The sequence below is a fragment of the Podarcis filfolensis genome, assembly GCF_964270895.1.
Source record: "Podarcis filfolensis genome assembly, chromosome: 15".
In the NCBI taxonomy this organism is placed as follows: domain Eukaryota; kingdom Metazoa; phylum Chordata; class Lepidosauria; order Squamata; family Lacertidae; genus Podarcis; species Podarcis filfolensis.
The window spans coordinates 15,303,790-15,322,714 of NC_139618.1; the positions used below are offsets into that span (position 1 = coordinate 15,303,790).

Below are 18,925 nucleotides of genomic sequence, written 5' to 3' on the forward strand. Positions count from 1 at the left end.
AGGCCAGAGTCCCAGCTAGTCCAGCATCTTGTTCTCACTGTGGCCAACCGGGCGCCTCTTCTGGGGAACCCGCAAGCAGCATTTGAGCACCATCACACTCTTCCTTCCTGCAGTTTCCCGCAGTGGGCATTGAGAAATATCGCTGCCTCTATCTGTGGAGGCAGAGCACAGCCATCCTAGCCAACAGCCATCTATAGGCCCTTTCCCCCATGAATTTGTGCAATACTTACTTAAAGCCCAGTTGGTGGCCATCACTGCTTCCTGCGGGAGGGAGTTCTGCAGTTTAACAATGTGCTGCGAGCAAAGTGCTTTCTCTTTTACCTGCCCTGAATCTCCCAACATCCAGCTTCCTTGGATGTCCAGTGTCACGAGAGGGGGTGGGAATCTTTCCCTTATCCACTTTCCCCATGACATGCATGCTTTTATTTTTTTATTTTTTACCACCAACCAAACACAAACAGTGAAACCCCCCAGGTGGCTGATACATTGGGTATACATAATCAATAATAACATATTCAAATCAACCATATGTACAATGTTATATATGTTAACACTCCTCCATCCAGTGGCGTAGCGTGGGGGGTGCAGGGGGGGCGGACCGCACCGGGCGCAACATCTGGGGTTAGGGCAAATCAATGGGTTAGGGGGCGCAAATCCACGGGTTAGGGGGCGCAAATCCACGGGTTAGGGGGCGTAAATTACTTGCCTTGCCCCGGGTGCTGACAACCCACGCTACGCCACTGCCTCCATCCACAAGGACATGCATGCTTTTATAAACTTCTATCAGATTGCTTCTTACATTTTCTCTCAATGAAAAACCCCCTTGGAGGAGGGTTGCTCCATCCCCTTGGATGCTCTGCTTGTCCCTTTCTGAGCCTGCTTGGCACAGGCTGGGGCTGGCATTGCAAACGGGTTCTGGGGCTGAGCCCCGTCTCGAACGAAGCTCTATGGGGGAGACATCTCAGCTCCTCCCTAGGGTTTTGCTTCCAGCTGAGCATCTTTGAGCTCCCACCAGCCACACCAATAGCTCCTTGGCCCGAGAGAGCCCTTCCGCAATCAGACGGTTGAGAAAAGGTCAGCTCTGTTGTTCGACTCCCAGGGCAAAGCATGTTGAACTTAAACACAAGTGTTTATTTAAGAGGGGAGGAGCAAGGAAGGCGTATTGGCTGGGCTGGAGGGCGAGAGAGGGGGGAAGAAGGCAACATGAAAACAAAGGGTGAGCTGTTCGGGGCATGGTTGCGCAATCCTCACGGAGGGTCAGAGGCAAAGCAGGATTCCACCCCAGAAAGCCAAAGTGCTGTCAGTGACTGGAGCAGCAAATGACACAGGCCAGAGATGGTGGGGGCGGGCTGTGCAAAAAAGAGAGCGCAGATCTTAACACAATACTTGCCACGTTAATTGTTTCTCTTTATGCATCCAGGAAACTAGCAGATCACACTTGCGAATTTGGTTCATAGAATCCCAGAATTGTAGAGGTGGAAGGGAACCCCAAAGGCCATCTAGCCCAACCCCCCCCAGTGACACAAGAATCACAGCTAAAGAACCCTTGACAGATCACCCTTGGACTTGTGCCCTGAACCCTTTTAATACCCAGCAATGCTCCTGAGTGGCAGGAAGTTGGGAGCGGGGGAAAGATGGAGGCCAAGGGAGTCTTCTAAGCCTCTCAATACTTTTATCTTGGATGGGCACGAATGGGGTTTCCCTTCATTCCCAGCTATGAGCCAATCAAACTCTCCTTTCCTTTCCAGGGGTCCCAGGTGCTGGCGTTGGAGTTCCCGGGCAAGGCTACTACCCAGGTAAGGGGGTGCTACTACCTGCTGTGTTTATCTTTCTGTTACAGGTGTCACCAAATCCACCCGATTTTATTTGTGTGTGGAATTTCTCTACCCCTTCCCACAATAAGCCACCCTTCTCAAAGTCCCTTTCTTTCAAGAAAAGGGCCACAAACAGGAATAATGGGGCGAGATAATGCACTGCCCTGTGGGATTCATGCATGCATTCTTCAGTTTGTCTGGCTGATTAATTTCTGATCCTGCTGAGATGCCCTCTCCCTAAGCGTCCCAGGGGGAATCGCATCGTCTTAAAAAGCAATCTCAAAATAATGCATAATCAGTCAATGAGAGCTGGTGCGGTATAGTGGTCAGAGTGTCGGGTTAGGACCTGGGAAACAAGGGTTTGAATCTCCCACACCATCATGAAGTTCCCTCGGTGACTTTGGGCCTGTCACTGCCTCTCAGCCTAGCATACCTCATAGGGTAATTTGTGGGGATTATTGATATCGAAATTGATTTGTTTTTAATATTTTTCTTTTTTTCCCCCTTTATTGTTTGTATAAAATTGAAAAACTGAATAAATATTTATAAAAAATAATAATAATAATTTGTGGGGATTAAATGGGGGGGAACAATGTATGCCGCCTTGAGCTCATTGGACAAAAAGGTGGGCTATAAATGCAATCAATCGATCAATCAATCAATCAATCAATCAACAAACTGTGAGTCAACAACAGTAAATGCTACAATTGATAGCACCATTTGCATCAGGTGAGGCCTGTGGCCCCCTGATTGTTGCTGAACTGCAACTCCCATCCTCACCCCTGAGCTACTCTTGCTGGTGCTGAAGACAGTTTCAGTTCCCATCAGCACCAGTGATGGGTGCTGCGTAAGCCTGCTTGCGATGGCTAGGCGCTGTTTGAGGGCCCCTCCAGGGTCTCCTGAGACAACTGTCTTGATCCCTACAGGAGCTGCTGGCGTAGGAGGTCTAGGAGGACTTGGTGGGGCAGGTGAGTCCCTGGAGGAGGGAAAGGATGCTCTCTGCCTCCTGTGCTTGAGTGACCGAATGGTTTAGAAGATAATGCATGGGGCAGGGAACATAGGTGGTGGTCCTTTCCCCTGTTTCATCAGTGGCTACTTCTCAGGACAGCTGCATTGAACCTAAACTGAACCAAGGATCAGAAAAGGGCAACCCAAACAATTGAGGAGGTGCAGCAAATCCCCCACGGGGAAAGGTTGCAGCATTTGGGACTTTTTAGTTTAGACTAAGGCAAGCAAGAAGAGCTTGTAAAATTGTGCATGGCATGGAGAAAGTGGGTAGAGGAAAGCTTTCCTCCGTCTCTCAAAATGCTGGCATTCCTGGACATCTAATGAAGGAGAACAAGGGAAGATTCAGAACCTGCAAAATGAAGGACTACTGGATAGCTTAGTTGGTCAGAACATGGTGCTGATGATGCCAAGGTTGAAGGTTTGATCCCTACAAGGGATGGCTGCATATTCCTGCATTGCAGCGGGCTGGACTAGATGGTCCTCAGGGTCCCTTCCAACTCCATGATTCTTCATGCATTGCATAGTTAAACTTTGAAACTCCCTCCCACAAGAGGCAGGGATGGCCACCAACTTATACAGCTTTAAAAGAGGGTTAGACAAATTCATGGAGGACAATAAAGCTATTGACGGCTACTAGCCAAGATGGCTATGCTCTGCCTACATACTTGGAGGCAGCAATGCTTCTGAATACCAGCTGCTGGAAATAGCATCTATAGGGTGTCATGTTGGCTGCCCATGATATACTTTGGAGCTTAGCATCAGACAGTTGGGAAATGTGAGTGGGGAGTCTTCAAAGTCCATTTTAAAGTCTTCAGGGTAGCACCCATGTTTGCCTTTCTGGGGAGGGAATTCCACAGAATGGGGCCAGTCACCATGAAGGCCCTGTCTCTGTTTATGTCCACCAATCTAGTTAACATTAGGGAAGTGTGAGGACAGGGAATTTCAGGCCTGGATTCAGCCCTCTATGTGGCCCCTGAGACCCTCATCTGCCCTGCACCTGCCTGGAGTGGTATTGCCTGGCAGGGATGGGTTCTTGACCTGAGATGTTGCCTCTTGCTTGCTTGGATGACTGTTAAAGTAGTGTGTGTTTTTGTGGGTGTGAGAATGTCTGACTGTCATGGGGCTCGGGTGCAGCCTACCATACAATGGTAAGTGCCCCAATCCTTTGCTCTGCCCACTGTTGCTTTTGGGGACACTTCTCCTGACATTGGTGCTCATCTAACTGTACCCGATGCCTCCCTTTCTCCCCAGGATTTGGAGCAGGAGCAAAGCCCCCCAAACCAGGTAAGTGGCCACCTCCACTTCCCCTAATGCTCTTTGTGACTGACATGGTCTCTCCTCTCTTGTTGTGGCTACTAAATGGGGAGAGGAGGAGGAAGAGGCAGCTCAGTGGGCTTACTTGTGTACTCCTCTCCCCAGGTTCTGTACCAGGGATGGGGGGAATCTGTGGCCCTCCAGATGTTGACCGCATCATGATCGGACACTGGGCATAGCCAGGATTTTTGTTAGGGGGCGGGACAGGCCTTTTGTTGGTCGGGGAGGGCAGAACCTCAGTTTGCTATGTGTTTTATTGATTTTTATTGATTTAGGGAGGCAGCTGCCTCTCCCTCCCCCCTAGCTATGCCCATGCTTCTGGGGCTGGTGGGAGATTGAAAAGGTTTGGAAAAGAGCAAGGGGATAGAATGTCTCCCCTGTGAGGAGTGGTTGCAGCCTCTGGGGATTTTTGGTTTAGAGGAAAGTAAAGCAAGATAGACCTTTATAAACTGATGCACAACCTCAAGAAAGTGGATAGGGGAAAGTTTTCCCCCTCTCTCTTATAACATTGCAACTTGTGGACATCAGGTGAAGCTGAATGTTGGAAGTTTTGCGACAGCTAAAAGGAAGAGCATCTTATCCCAGCATTTGCAGGGGGTTGGACTGGATGACCCTCGGGGTCCCTTCGAATTCTGTGATTCACGCAACACATAGTTAAACTTTGGAACCCACAGTTCCCACAGGAGGCAGTTATGGTGACAAGCCTAGATGGCTTTAAAAGAGGATTGGATAAATTCAGGGAGAAGAGGGCTATCGTTGGCTGCTAGCCGGGATGGCTATGCTTTGCCTCCATGGTCAGAAGCACTGATGCTTCTGAATGCCATTTGCTGGAAACCACAGGAAAGGATAAGGCTTTTGTGTTTATGGCATTTGGTGGCTACAGTGAGAACAGGACACTGGGCTAGATGGGTCCTCTGTGGGCTGATCCAACTGCAGGACCTCTGACGCCCTGTCTTCTTTTCTCCTCTGCAGGTGTCGGAGGGGTTGTCGGAGGCACTGGAGCACTAGGTAAGCTTGCCCTGTGCATGTGAGCTCTCCAGCCGTTTCCTGGGAAGGTCTGGCTGAGAGCAGGGATCTCATACCATCACCGGCTCTTCTAGGGCTCCCAAGCTGGTGAGAGGGAATTGTCTGGAGGATATGCAGAGCACTGGCTCAGCACAACTGCTGCCTGGGCAAAGCAGAAAGATGCCACCTTATCCCATTCCATGCTCAAAAGCAGACTGGCAGCTGAGTCTTACTTCAGCACTGGCAATGGGGACAGCGCCCTGTGCTGCATGTGAGGGCAGAATGCCTCCTTGACCTAGTGGTTCTCAAAGTGTGTGGCATTGTGCCCATGGGGTGGGCTTACCTAGGTGGGTACTAAGAGGCAAGCGCAGAGGCTGGAGGTGAAAGCGACTATCAGATTCTGAAAAGCTGGTATCACTGAATCATCAATTTTCTAATTGGATTTTGAATAAATGCACATTTAATTGTTGCTGCTTTGAATTTTATTGCGTTGTTATCAGCCTTAGTAGGTCATGCAGGCTGCTATTCTGAATAATGCATTTTATAGGGTAGGGGGGATGAATTTATGGGAACAGGGGGTGAACCCCCCAAAAAATTCTTTTGGGAGCTGCTAGAACTCGCTCCCGCAGGAGTCAGTGATGACAACCAGGTTGGATGGCTCTTGCTAGTTTAAGAGATGGGCACATAGAAAGCAAGTGGAGCCCAGTGTCAGGGACTGGCTGGACAAAGAGGAGTTTGGGAGGCACCAGCCGGGGAACCCCTGAGGGAAACCCCCAAGTAGGAAGGCTCAGAGCCTAGGGATTGGTGGCGGGACACTGGGGAGAGGTCAAAGGGAGCAGATTGGGAGGAGCAACTTGTTGCTGAAGGGGCAACAGGGTTTAGCGAGCAGGAAGAGCCTGTGACAGGGTGTTCAGACTCCAAGGGGTCAAGAGGCTGCAAAAGAATCCAGGGAGTCTCCCTCTCCTGCTGCAACAAACTCCCCTCCCTGCTGGTCTCCAATAACACAGAGAATAATGAGGATGGGGGCTTAGCAGAGGTCAGAAATGCACAGACGCAGATGGTTTGGAAAATGTCTGGGAGAGGATTAACCTTAGAAGGGGTGGAAGGCAGCTGCTCCATAGGGGCAAGACCAGCTTGGAAGTGTTGCTGATTTGCATGCCATTTCTAAGAAAGAGTTAACTTCACTGATGACAGAGTCCTGCATCTTTCAAGCTGACCTGCATCTGACTCCAGCCCTGACACTCAGTGCCGCTTTCCTTCTCTGCCCTAGGTGGTGGTGTCTATCCAGGTGGCGCCTATCCAGGAGGTGTCTATCCAGGAGGTGTCTACCCAGGTGCCGGAAGCCCTGCAGCGGCAGCTGCTGCTTATAAGGCAGCTGCCAAGGCTGGTGAGTCAAGGCTGCAGGTGTCTCTGATGATTATGGAGGTTCTTCTGCCTGCCTACTCCGTGGGACACAGAATCCGCGCTCTGGCTGCCTCTCTGCCCCACAATGCAGCCATTGCTTTGCTGGTCTCCCCTCCTGATATTTTCCCCTTAGGAGGCAATTCCCAAACAATTCCTCGGTGGTGATGTTGGGCTGTCGCAATACAGAGATGCAGTCGTTTGAGGAGGCTTCCCATTCTAGTCATTCGAATGCCTTCTCTGCACCAGAGGATGCCATCGCTTGTGCTGCAGGGACATAGCAGAACAGGCAGCCTCTTGTAGGCTTCTGGATGAGTCCCTGTTCTGGACAGCAACTCACCCAGAAGCACAGGGAATGTGCTCCTCTGAGAGCAGGTGATTCCTGCTTTTAGGCACTCAGAAAATAAATATTTTGGGTGAGGGGGAAGGCGGCTTTCTGAAATGTGATCATGGCTGCTCCAGCTATGACAACAGGGTCTGTTGTTCCTTAAACAGGTGCTGGGGCTGGTGTAGGCACTGGTGTAGGTGTACCTGGAGCTGGCGTGGGTGTACCTGGAGCCGGTGTAGGCGTACCTGGAGGTGGCGTGGGTGTACCTGGAGGTAAGCTATTTCCACAGGGTATGTTGCCTTGATCTCCTCGCACCCCAGAGACTTAGGAACACTGGAGACAGAATTGGCCCATCTAGTTCAGCCTTGCCTGTGTTTCCTGTCAGCACAGGAAGTGACATAGGTTACATACCAGCCCGGCAAAGACCTGCAAGGAGGGCTCAAAACCAGGCTAGAGGGGTGTGTGGTCTGGAGAGGAGGCATGGCTTGGAAAGTGCCCACAGAGGCCTAGAAAGCCACATTCAGCCCCCAGACCTGAGACTCTCTGGCCATCCTAGGGCAAGCGATGTGATATTTCTCTTTCTCTGTCTCCCTCCCGCAGGTGGCGTCTTGCAACCAGGAGCTGGCGGGGCTGGCGTTGGGGCCAAGCCTGGCAAAATCCCTGGTAGGTCGAAGGCTGCCCCCTCTAAAATCCAGGGGCAACTTGGGGAAGAGCCAGATGTTTTTGTAGCGGACAGGGAAGAAATCTGTGCAGTCTGGTGTGTGAGCTGGAATGCAGCCGGTCCTTTGAAATGGTCACTTCTCCGAATTTTGTGGTGCAGATCTCCACCCAAAAGTTTTGTATCCAAAAATAGTGTATCCGTTAGGAGAAAATGGGCACCAAGATCAATGTGTTTGTGAAAACAGCACACAAAAAGTATATGGCACTGATTACCTTGATCCAGAACTGTTGCACTTTGGGGCTGGAAATTTCCTTAAGCGCTTGAACGATAGTTTTCTCAGCATCTTTTAATCAACTCCTTCAGACCATTTCTTTTTTAAACAAAAAGTATTTTATGGTTCTTCCACATATAATAAACATAATTCAAAATACAATTACATTGGTACCTCGGTTTTCGTTCCGGAAGACCGTTCGATTTCTGAAACATTCGAAAACCGAGGCGAAAAGCGATGGCTGCAAGTTCAATTGAGAAAATTGAAAAACATGCAGCGGAAGCCGTTCGACTTCCAAGGCATGTTCAAAAATGGAAGCATTTACAGTACTTCTGGGTTTTCAGCGTTTGAAAACCGAAACGTTTGGCTTCCTATGTGCTCGAAAACCGAGGTACCACTGTGACAGTAGCAATATCAGCTAGTCTGTAATTTATTTGAGGGAAAGCATAACAACAGCTTAAAGTTGGAACCACCACTTTATTAAGCTGATTAAGCATATTTAAATTTCTAGTCCGCTAGGTCTCTCCAGATGTTTCCAATGGTCTGGGGAGGTTGTCTTGATTGATTGCCATGTCTAATATGGGAAATGAATGGCTGCTAGGATAAAGGCCTCGTCTTGCTTTGAGCCAACCTGAGCTGGAAGGTCAATTTCTCAGCAATGGACCACACCTGAGCATACCAGGAATCTATTGACAGACCTGTTGCTGGTCACCAACATTTAGCAACTACTATATGAGCAGCAAAAATGTCAACACCTCCCAGTGAGATACATGTTGATTTGATTCATCTATTATTCCTAGCAAGGGTAACAAAGGAGTTGGATTTATCTTTCTGTTACATATTGATCCCGTTTCTTCAAAGGCGGCTAGCCATTTCTGTAGGCTGCATGTTGCAGATGCTTCACTGCCTTGGTTCCATGGCTGGTCTCACAGTTTGCGCTCTCTCCTCAACAGGTGTGGGGATCCCTGGCGTCTTCCCTGGAGGTGTGCTCCCTGGCACAGGTGAGTTCTGTCCCATTCTGGAGAAGGGCCATAGCTCAGCGGTACGGTCTCAGCCTTGTATGCAGAGGGTCCCAGGTTTAGTCCTCAAGGCCATCTCTAGGTATGGCTGGGGATGTCCCCTGCTGGGAACCCTGGAGAGCTGCTGCCAGTCAGTGTAGGCAGTACCAAGTTAGGGGAACAAGAAGTCTGACTCTCAGGGTAAGGCAGCTTCTTCTGTTTCTGTTTAAATCTGCCCTTGATCTGGAACCATGAGGACTGGAATCTTAGCTCAGCTGCCTTGCAGGCAAAAGGTCTCAGGTTCAGTCCTTTCACAGAATCATAGAATTGTGGCTTTGGAAGAGACCTCCCAGGGTCATCTAGTCCAACCCCCAGCAATGCAGGAATCTCTGTGAAAGCATCCATGACAGATGGCCATCCAACCTCTGCTTAAAAACCTCCAATGAAGGAGAGTCCACCACTTATCATGGGAGTCCGTTCTGCTGTGGAACAGCTTACTGCCAGAAAGTTCTTCCTGATCTTTAGCCAGAATCTCCCTTCTTGTAACTTGATGCTATTGGTTTGAGTCCTACCCTCCAGAGCAGGAGAAGCTTGTTGCCTCTTCCATGTGACAGCCTTTGAGATATTAGAAGATGGTTCTCCTATCTCCACTAAGTCTCCTTTTTTCCAAGCTGAACATACCCAGCTCCTTCAACCATTCCTCATAGGGCTTCAACTCCATATAAGGCAGATATCTGTGTTCTCCCATAGGAACTCAACAGTTCAGAACATAGTATCAAAAGTCAACACATTCTTAGCGCATCCCATCCTGTTTCTAGTTTCCAGTTCAGCTTTTGAGCGCATTCAAATAAAGACCCACATTTGAAGCCCTGTTGTGGTTTTTAAAAGAGTCCAGCATCTTCTGTTCCTCTTTCAGGGATCCGTTATCCTGGTGTAGGAGTCCTGCCTGGTGTTCCCACCGGAACTGGAGTGAAGCCAAAAGTTCCAGGTAAGCCTTCTTACCCCTCCCCAATGATGGCTTGTATCCATTCCTTGCTCCAGAGAAGGTGGGGTTTGTCACCTTCAGATGGGCTTTGTTTCTCAAATTATTACGGCAGTTTTCATAGGTAGGAAGTCTCCTGCAGCCGACTCTCAAGTCGTCCAGTTGCTAGAACAAGCGTAGCCATTGTGGTGCCACCAGATGTCATTGGACTCCAACTGCCAGCAGAGCCGAAGGTCAGGGCTCATGGGAGTTGTAGTTTGACAACATATGGAGGGCACCATGTTGATTACCCTTGCACTAGAATATGGGCCATTTCACACATGATGAATGCTCACTACTACAGAACTCCAGCTGTAGTACTTACTTAAGAATATCAGAAGACCCTGCATGGATCAGGCCAGGCACCCAGGGATGGTGATGGGAGTTTGGCAGCATCTGGAGGACCAAAGGTCTCTTGCACTTTGAAATCCACTCTTTTGGCCAAAACGAGCTTTAAATAAAAACTATTACAGTGGTGCCTCGCTAGACGAATGCCTCGCAACACGAAAAACGCGCAAGACGAAAGGGTTTTTCGGTTTTTGCGTCGCTTCGCAAGACGATTTCCCCTATGGGCTTGCTTCGCAAGACGAAAACGTCTTGCGAGTTTGTTCGCTTTTTTCCTAAAGCCGCTTGAAGAGGTGCAGTTGCGACGGACCATGCTTCGCAAGACGAAAAACATCGCAAGACGAAAAGACTCGCGGAACGAATTAATTTCGTCTTGCGAGGCACCACTGTATGTGTGATCAGTAAATAAATGTATTTATCATTCATTACATTTATATACGCAACCTTCCATCTGAGGAACTCAAGGTGGCGCACATAGTTCTCCTCATCCTTATCTTACCCTCACGACAACTCTGTGAGGTAGGTTAGGCTGACAGAGACTGGCCTAAAGTCACCCAGGGAGCTTCATAGCTGTGTGTGGATTGGAACCCTGTTCTCTCCCAGGTCCTCGTCTGACACTAAGCACTAAATCAGGCTTCCTCAACCTCTGCCCTCCAGACGTTTTTGGCCTACAACTCCCATGATCCCTAGCTAGCAGGACCAGTGGTCAGGGATGATGGGAATTGTAGTCTCAAAACATCTGGAGGACCGAGGTTGAGGAAGCCTGCACTAAATCTTGCAACACTTCAAGCCTTCTGCCGATTGCATTGAAATGTTTTGACCACCATGTATCATGATGCTAGTCCTTTGTGTGCAAGGACAGCCTCTGATCATTATCTCTTTTCCTTTCAGGGGCAGGAGGAGGAGGTGTCAACGGGCTCTCTTGTAGGTTATCAAAACACACCTATGCATGTGCCCCATTCCCAACAGAGCCGGGAGGGAAACAGATCGGCCCACCATGGTGGAGTAGGGTGGTGAGAATGGTTGCACTGTGGGAAGCCTCATTTTCTTTTCCTTTATTTTTCTAGCCTTCGGAGTCTTTGGAGGGCAGCAGCCTGGGCTCCCACTGGGCTATCCCATCAAGGCACCCAAACTCCCTGGTGAGCCCAACACCCAGAACCAAACTGCTGTTGAAAACCCCACTCCGAGAAGGTCCTCTTTCCACGATCGAAAGAACGCCAGGCATATCTCCCCTCACCTCTTGTTTTTGGCAAGCGACCCAGGCTCTGAGTTTGATCCTGTCTGAGACTGTTGACTCACTGTGTGTGACTCGTGCAGGTTACCGCCCGCCCCGGTCTCAGTTCTGCTTCCGTAAAATGGGACCAAAACCTACCCTTGGTTGCAGAGCTGTTAGGTGGCGGTTTGGGTTCCTATAATAAAGGGTTGTAATGCTCGTGTCAAATGTGAAAGGCAAAGGTGAGGAACCTTTTTTCACATGAGGGGCCATGTTCCCTTCTAAGCAGCCTTCCGGGGGCTGTATACCAATGGTGGGTGGAGACAGAAACAAAAGTGGGTGGAAGAACAAAGGCTAATTTTAATTAATGGATAATAGTCAGTGTGGTTTTTTTTCTGCAGGGACACAGGGGTACGCATATCCCTAAACATTTTGTAATCTTTGTACTTTTGTCTATTTAATATATTTATTTTTCCCTGATTTGAACTATAAAATGGTGATTTTCTTGAGTCAAAATGAGAGTATCCCTAAACATTTTTTTTAGAAAAAAGCACTGATAATAGTAGTTCTACCAGGCTTGTTTTTACATTTACACACACACACACACACACACACACACACACACACACTTTCCTTTGTCCAGACAAGTAAGAAACAATATCATCATCATAATTTATTAGTTGTACTCTGCCCATCCGGCTGGGTTTCTCCAGCCACTTTGGGCGGCTCCCAACAGATTAAAGGATTATCAGGGTTCAAGGGCAGATCCTAGCCAGGAAAAATCACTCAAAGAGCGTGCCAGCAGGGTCGGTAAGGGGTGTGGCCTGGAGAGAGGGGGTGTGGCCTGATGAAAGTCTCAGGAGCCAGATAGTGAGGTTGGGAGAGCCTCTGAGCCTGAGGTTCTCATCACTGGTGAAAGGCATCTCATTTCTGTTGTTAATTTGTTTAAATGTATTCAGATGGACAGCTTCTATATCTAAGGCAGCTAGCCATGGATTTTAGCACAAATGCAAACCATCCCTTTAACATCTCAGCCATTGGGGGCCGGGAATTAATAAAGATATTAAAAACTGGCTCTGCTGGCTTAACTTTCTGCTAAGGAGTTAAGGACTCGCTTTGCATTCAGAAGGGTCCCACATTTAAACCCTGATATCATTTCCAGACTGAAAGGAGCTCTAGTAGGCGGGTAACCAAAGGCCATTCTGTCCTCGATGAGGCAGTGGCATGCAGTTCCTTAGGCTCACATTATGATTTTTTTTTTTTCCAGGTAGCTATTATGGCCTCCCATATGGCGCCGGGAAGGGGCCTTATGGCGGTGAGTTCTCTTGGTCTCAAGTGCCTAGCTTGTGGCCTGGGGGAGGTGTGGAGGGGCTGAGGGAAACGGGTGCATTTTGGGGGATGAAAGTACGTGGGTCTGTGTTTGGGATGGGTTTCTCCAAGGTTCGGCTCTGGGTACCACAAATGAGGCTGGCTGTGCAGGCACCTCAGTGCTACAGATTTCAGCTAGTCGGTTTGAAACTTGTTTCACTCTCGTGGCTTTTGAGTGAGGACTGCGCTTTTTGAGGGGGGATTTTGAACCCCCTTCGGAAACTCCGTCAGTTGCCATTCAAAACTACAATCCCTTGATTGAGAAGCAAAGCTGATGCTGGCACCAATATCTCAGTGTAGACGTCTAGTTCTTTGCATCAATAAGGAGGAGGGGGCTGTACCGCATCACTCTGAAGCAGTCTGGGGATGGGCAAAAGCACAGCAAAAAGTATCTGATCTTGGAACCCCCATCGCCAACCCCCGGGCAATTTCCTCTGGGCTTTGCATTGGGTGGTTCTTCTCCCCTGAAGACTTGACTTCTCTTTGTGGTTCTAGGTGTTGGGCCGGGCGGCGTTTACGGTGGTGCCGGAGGGAAGGCTGGTTACCCAACAGGGACAGGTAAGCAGGTTGCGCTAACACACAACACCGGCGAAGGATGACCCCCAGAGTCTTGGACCCCTTGCTGACACCTTTGTTGCTCTGCACAGTGTAATAAACAAAAATCTGCCCTTTTTCCCTTATGGGGTGCACAAGAGCCCTTATAGAGTCCTTTGTAGATTCTCCAACCTACAAAGAGGCCAACCAGAGAATATTGAGAAGCAAAGCAGCTTGTAAGCCTGATCTTTATTGAACTGTTGCAACAGGGTGCCCCTTTCACACGCAGGGGAAGGAGGAGGACCCCGAACCAAGGTGTGCCTGCCCTTATATAGCCATTTTAAATTGCCCACCTTGGAGTCAAAGACCACCCCCAGATACATCATACCTACATCACAGAAAGGGCGGGCTAAAGCAGAAATCTGAGTGGGTTGTTTAACTCCTGTCTGCCAAGTTACCTGTTAATGTTTACTGGATTGTTACCCTGGGGAGCCTGGCCAGTCTTTTGTCATGATAAGTACTTAGTTCCTGAGCCAAGTCGCAGGCTCACCCTATTCATACACAGACATACCCTTAAGACAGGATTTGTGAAGGAGAAGACAATGGGGAGGCTCCTCCATTTGACCTTGCAGAGAAAACACCTGGTCAGCCTGGGAGTCAAAATGGCTCCATGGCTGCTCTCCTGTGCAGCTTCAGACATGTGGCCTATATATCTATGTACATGTTTGCTTGGTACATTTATGAACCTTTATTATATACATAAGACCTTAATTTAGTTATTTCAACAGACAGAAATCAACACATGCTTAGCCAACCTGGTGCCTCCAGATGTCGTTGAACTACAACTCCCAGCAGCCCCAGCCAGCCTAGCCAGGCTAGCTGGGGCTGATGGGAGTTGGAGTCCAAAATGACCCTGCTGGCTGAGACTGATGGAGTCAAACAACTTCCCCAGGTTGCCAAAAGGCTTGGCTCCAGTGTGTTACTTGGTTTGGAGCCTTGATTTCTGAAGCCAGTAAGCTGGGAGGGATATCTGTGCTTTGTGTCCTGAAGATTCTAGCAACGTGGCCACATCGCTGAAGCTCTTTTTGTTCTTTTTGCAGGTGTGGGAGCTCAGGTAGCCGCTGCAAAAGCAGCTGCCAAATATGGTGAGTGACACCATGCTGGAGGAGCCCATATGTAGCCATGCTCTGAAGACCAGGCTCTAGCTGGCCCTCATTCACTCCTCTTTCTTTCTTTCTTTCTTTCTTTCTTTCTTTCTTTCTCCAAAGGTGCTGGAGCTGTGCCCGGGGCAGTCGGAGTCCCTGGCGCTGGGGCCCTTGGAGGAGGCTTGGTGCCCGGTGCTGGTGTCCCAGGAGCAATAGGTAAATGACCTTGGATGGGTAATAGGCAAACAGTTTTGTAGAGTTAATAGTCAATGCCTTTGGAGGAGTGATAGATAAGCATCTTTTAATGGGCAATAGTAAACACATTGGTTTGTATGTATGTATGTGGGTTTGATTTTTTCTTTCTTTTAGGTTCTTTAAATTTTGACAAAGTAATAACCATAAATAAATAAGAATAAGAATGTGCACCCCCACCGCCGAGACCATTCCATTGTAACTATCCAACCTCCAGAAATTTCAACACCTCTTGCAGCGGTTTGGCCCCTTTCTGTATTAACAGTACAAATCCTACAAACACCCTCCATATCTCCTCAAAACCATTTCTCGTGCATATTCCTCATCTTACTTTAATGGCACATGTTAATTTATCATTAATAGCTATGTCCCACACCTCTTTAAACCATTCTTCCATTTTATATTCTGCTTGCTCCTTCCACTTCCTAGCTATCATAATTCGTGCAGCTGTCAATAAATTTGTGAGCAAGTCCTTCACAGCCTGTGAGGCTTCTTTTCTTTGTTTTTGTAAGTCACCTTGAGTTGCCCCAGCAAGAAAAAGCAACTAATAAATTAAATTAAATTAATAATAATAATAATAATAAATAAATGATACAGATAATGATGAATGCGCTAGGTGTGTGCCTTTGCTGTCATTGTGGCCAAAAGATTCTGCAGTTGTGCTCTTCAAAAACAATCCCATCCAAGTTGTCCAGGCAAAAGGAATTGTTCTCAGTTTCTCTCACCCTTTTTCACTGCAGGTGCAGGTGGACCAGCAGCGGCAGCGGCAGCAGCAGCCAAAGCAGCAGCCAAAGCAGCAGCTTACGGTGAGCTGTTTACCCAATTGATCGATAAAACAGCCCAGAAATCACAGGATTTCTGCAGCGCTTAAAACAAACAGAAGCCATAAGGGTAGAAATGCAATTTCCGTCAATAGGTACAGTAGAGCTTACTGAGAATGCCTGCTGAAATCAAAAGGTCTTTGCCAAGTGCCTGAAATTCAACAGGGAGGAGGAGGCGGCTTGCCTGATCTTAGCTCCACACAGTCAGTTCCACAATCCTGAGGCTGATATGGAGAATGTGGCTCTCTATGAAAGTTGTTCTCCTTCTCTCCTAACACTAGAACTCACAGGCATCCATGCGGGAAGATTCAGGACAGAGAAAAGAAAGTCCTTCTTCACGCAGCACAGAGTTAAACTATGGAACTCGCTTCCGCAGGAGGCAGAGATGGCCAAACTGAATGGCTTTTTGAAAGGATCGGATAAATTCGTGGAGGAGAGAGATATCAATGGCTACTAGCCAGGGTGGCTCTGTCCACAATAAGAGGCAATATGCTTCTGAATAATGCCGGATGTTGGGAGTCACAAGTTGGGAGAGTTTCTGTGGCACTCAAGTCCCGCTTATGGGCTTCCCTTTGGGGCACAGTGGGCCACTGTGACAGCATCATGCTGGGCTATGTTGGGCCACTGAGCAGTCCAACAGGCTCTTCTTATCTTCTTATAGATATGAGCCAGGCACCTGAGCCAAGGGGGACCACTAACAGAGAACCCCTTTCCCCAAGATCTCAGTGGCTGGGCAAGGATATATGGAATCAGGTGGTCCTTAAAGTATCCAAATTGTTGAGGACCTTTTAATTTAATCCAGACTCTTTGAACTCGGCCTGGTAGCATATTAGTGGCCAGTGCAAAATTGATAGGGGAAGGGGTCCAGTTTGGAGTGGGAGGAAGGGTACTTAAGAGAGTGGGGCCCTAAGCTATAGCTTGTTTAGCTTATACGTAAATCTGGCACTGATTTCAACACTCCCCACGCTTCGCTCCAGATTGCATCTCTTTCCCCCTGCTCTTTAAGAGGCCTGCCAAAGACATGGATCCCCAAACTCAGATTTTCCGTGTTTTCTAATGGAAATTTCATTCCTGCCACTCAACGCCCTCTTGCGTTTGGATTCATGAATCCAGTTTGGATTTGGGGCGGGTGAGAAATCTTGCCCCAATTGCACAGAAGCAAGGATAAGTGCACTATCAAGAATGGATCCATGCCAGTGCTTCTTGAGTGCTGAGAATAAGATCTGATTTGGGGGTGGGGTGGATCTTCTGGACAGACTCCAGCTCCAAAGGTGTGAGCTCAGCCAGGTTGGAGACACACACACACACACACACACACACACACACACTTTCTTGGAGTCCTTAGTAACTCTTCCCCCGGCCTCAAGCATTGCACACCCAGCCGCACCTGATCTGCTCCAGAGAGCGATAGCAGCCTGGCCTGGCCTGGCCTGGTTTTCCTGGGATCGTCCCAGAACGCCATCTGGTTTTGATTGGAAGCAGGCGGCCAGCGGGGAACTGTGCAATTTTGGGATTGAAGAAAAGCCACAGTCGAATCAGGTTTCGCTGGAGTGTGTCTGCAAGGAAGAGAGGGAGAGAGAGAATGTGCTCCTTTTCCAGTTTTTCCTGCGCTTAGTAACCTTCCGCCCTGTGATTGGTTAGGAGCGAGGGTGCCAGAGCTTCATGGATCATCTCTATCCACACCACACTGGAGCTTATTGTGGGGGAGGGAACTTCCAGCGTTGAAGTTGGGGCACTTGAGTTGCTGGAGTAACTCGTCTCCACAGCAAGACCACAGACCCAAATCTGGTGTTCATTTCTAGTCACCTCACCTCAAGAAGGATAGTGTAGAGCTGGAAAAGGTTGAGGAAAGGACAACTGGGGATGGAGCGAATCGCCTATGAAGGACGGTTTCAGCGCTTGGGACTTTTTAGTTTAGAGAAAAGGCAAGTAAGAGGCGATATGATAGAGGTTTCTAAAATCATGCAATGCGTGGGCAGAGAAGTTTCCCTTCCTCTCATAATGACACTAGAACGACAATGAATCTGAATGCCGGAAGATTCGGGACAAAATTAAGGAAGTCCTTCACGCGATGCAAAATGAACCTGTGGAACTCCCTCCCACAGGAGGCAGCAGTGGCCACCAACTTGGAGGGCTTGAAAAGAGGATTGGACCAATTCATGGAGGAGGAGAGGGCTATTGATGGCTGCTAGCCAGGATGGCTCTGCTCTGCCTCCATAGCAAGAGGCAGCAATGCTCCTGAATTCCAGTTGCTGGAAACATAGAGAAAGGGCTCTTGTGCTCAAATCCTGCATGCAGGTCTCCCATAATGAGCATCAGGTTGGCCACTGTGAGAACAGGATGCTGGACTGGATGGGCCCTTGGCATGATCCAGCTGTGCACTTATTATGTTCTTGTGCTATGTTTAGCCCTGCATTTGCAAGGCATCGCCCTCGTATTGAGGGGCTTTGGCAGAGAGCAACTTATGACAGCCCTGAAGTGGCAGCTACTCCCTGTTTGTTTTTAGCCCAGAGGTGGGTGGTGGTGGTTTGGATTCCCAGCCACCCCCTCCCCCTGTGAAGCACCCCTTGAGGTTGAAACAGAGGCTGGTTCAGCCTGAGTCTAACTCTCAACTTCATTCTGAAGCCTTGCACTCCATTGACCTGGGTGCAGAAATGTGGCGGATTTAAATATGTTAAAACTGATGCATATGCAAATATGTTTTTGCTCACAAGTCCCGAGTTAGAAAGTGCATGAACTGTTTATGCTGTAATCTTTTTTCGCAGAGGTGGGTTGCGGGAGAGATAGGCTACAGTGACATTTTAGATTACTCCATTGATTCCTTATGGGTACCTACATTCCCGAAGGAGCTGGAGACGGGAGGGCCTGCTGAAACCAGAAGTTCCACATGATGTTCCACATGCTTTTAGCTCTATGGCCCAAGCAGAGTTGGGATCCCACAGAAGAGGGAAGCTGCCCTCTAGTGGATCAGTCTGGCTACAACACACATGTGATTCTACGGGGTGTTGAACTGCAGATTGCAGATGGGGGGGTCCTCAATTTAAGGCCAGATTAACCTTTCACCTTCCATATAGCCAGAACTGTTGACGTTCTCATAATTCATTGTGGAGCAGCAAAAAGCCCCTCATGTCATGTATAGATAATCCTATGAAAGGGAATCCAGTGATCTCGCCCATTGGGCTGCTTTGGCTATTTAAAATGTTGGGGTTTAAACTGAAATACGTCACTGATGTACTCTTTCTCGGCAGTTCTTCCAAGAGCCAATACTTTAAGCTTCAGTGGGATTTGCATATGGGGAGGCACGTGAAGGTTTGCTGTATATCTTAGACACACACCCTTTGAATTAAGTCCCACTGAACTCCCTTCTGTGTGAATGTTGGGTGCGACTTGCAGGAGAGAGGTCTTGCATGGGTTAAAACAGATAGG

At 48.6% G+C, this 18,925-nt stretch overlaps 1 protein-coding gene across 12 annotated transcripts in view; it reads left to right on the forward strand.

Moving 5' to 3' along the window:
• Positions 1-18,925, forward strand: part of ELN (elastin) — a 58,829-nt gene that overhangs the window by 24,369 nt on the left and 15,535 nt on the right. For 4 of the 12 annotated variants that reach the window (XM_083588171.1, XM_083588180.1, XM_083588173.1 and 1 more), the window contains exons 2-17: positions 1,749-1,796; positions 2,741-2,782; positions 4,074-4,106; positions 5,109-5,144; positions 6,412-6,528; positions 7,038-7,142; positions 7,471-7,533; positions 8,756-8,803; positions 9,717-9,788; positions 11,058-11,090; positions 11,234-11,305; positions 12,647-12,694; positions 13,243-13,305; positions 14,382-14,426; positions 14,550-14,642; positions 15,419-15,484. In XM_083588171.1, the coding sequence (XP_083444297.1) occupies positions 1,749-1,796; positions 2,741-2,782; positions 4,074-4,106; positions 5,109-5,144; positions 6,412-6,528; positions 7,038-7,142; positions 7,471-7,533; positions 8,756-8,803; positions 9,717-9,788; positions 11,058-11,090; positions 11,234-11,305; positions 12,647-12,694; positions 13,243-13,305; positions 14,382-14,426; positions 14,550-14,642; positions 15,419-15,484 (984 nt within the window). Of the gene's footprint in view, positions 1-1,748; positions 1,797-2,740; positions 2,783-4,073; positions 4,108-5,108; positions 5,145-6,387; positions 6,529-7,037; positions 7,143-7,470; positions 7,534-8,755; positions 8,804-9,716; positions 9,789-11,057; positions 11,091-11,233; positions 11,306-12,646; positions 12,695-13,242; positions 13,306-14,381; positions 14,427-14,549; positions 14,643-15,418; positions 15,485-18,925 lie in introns of all 12 variants that reach the window. The other 8 variants (XM_083588172.1, XM_083588176.1, XM_083588182.1 and 5 more) reach the window with 6 other exon arrangements.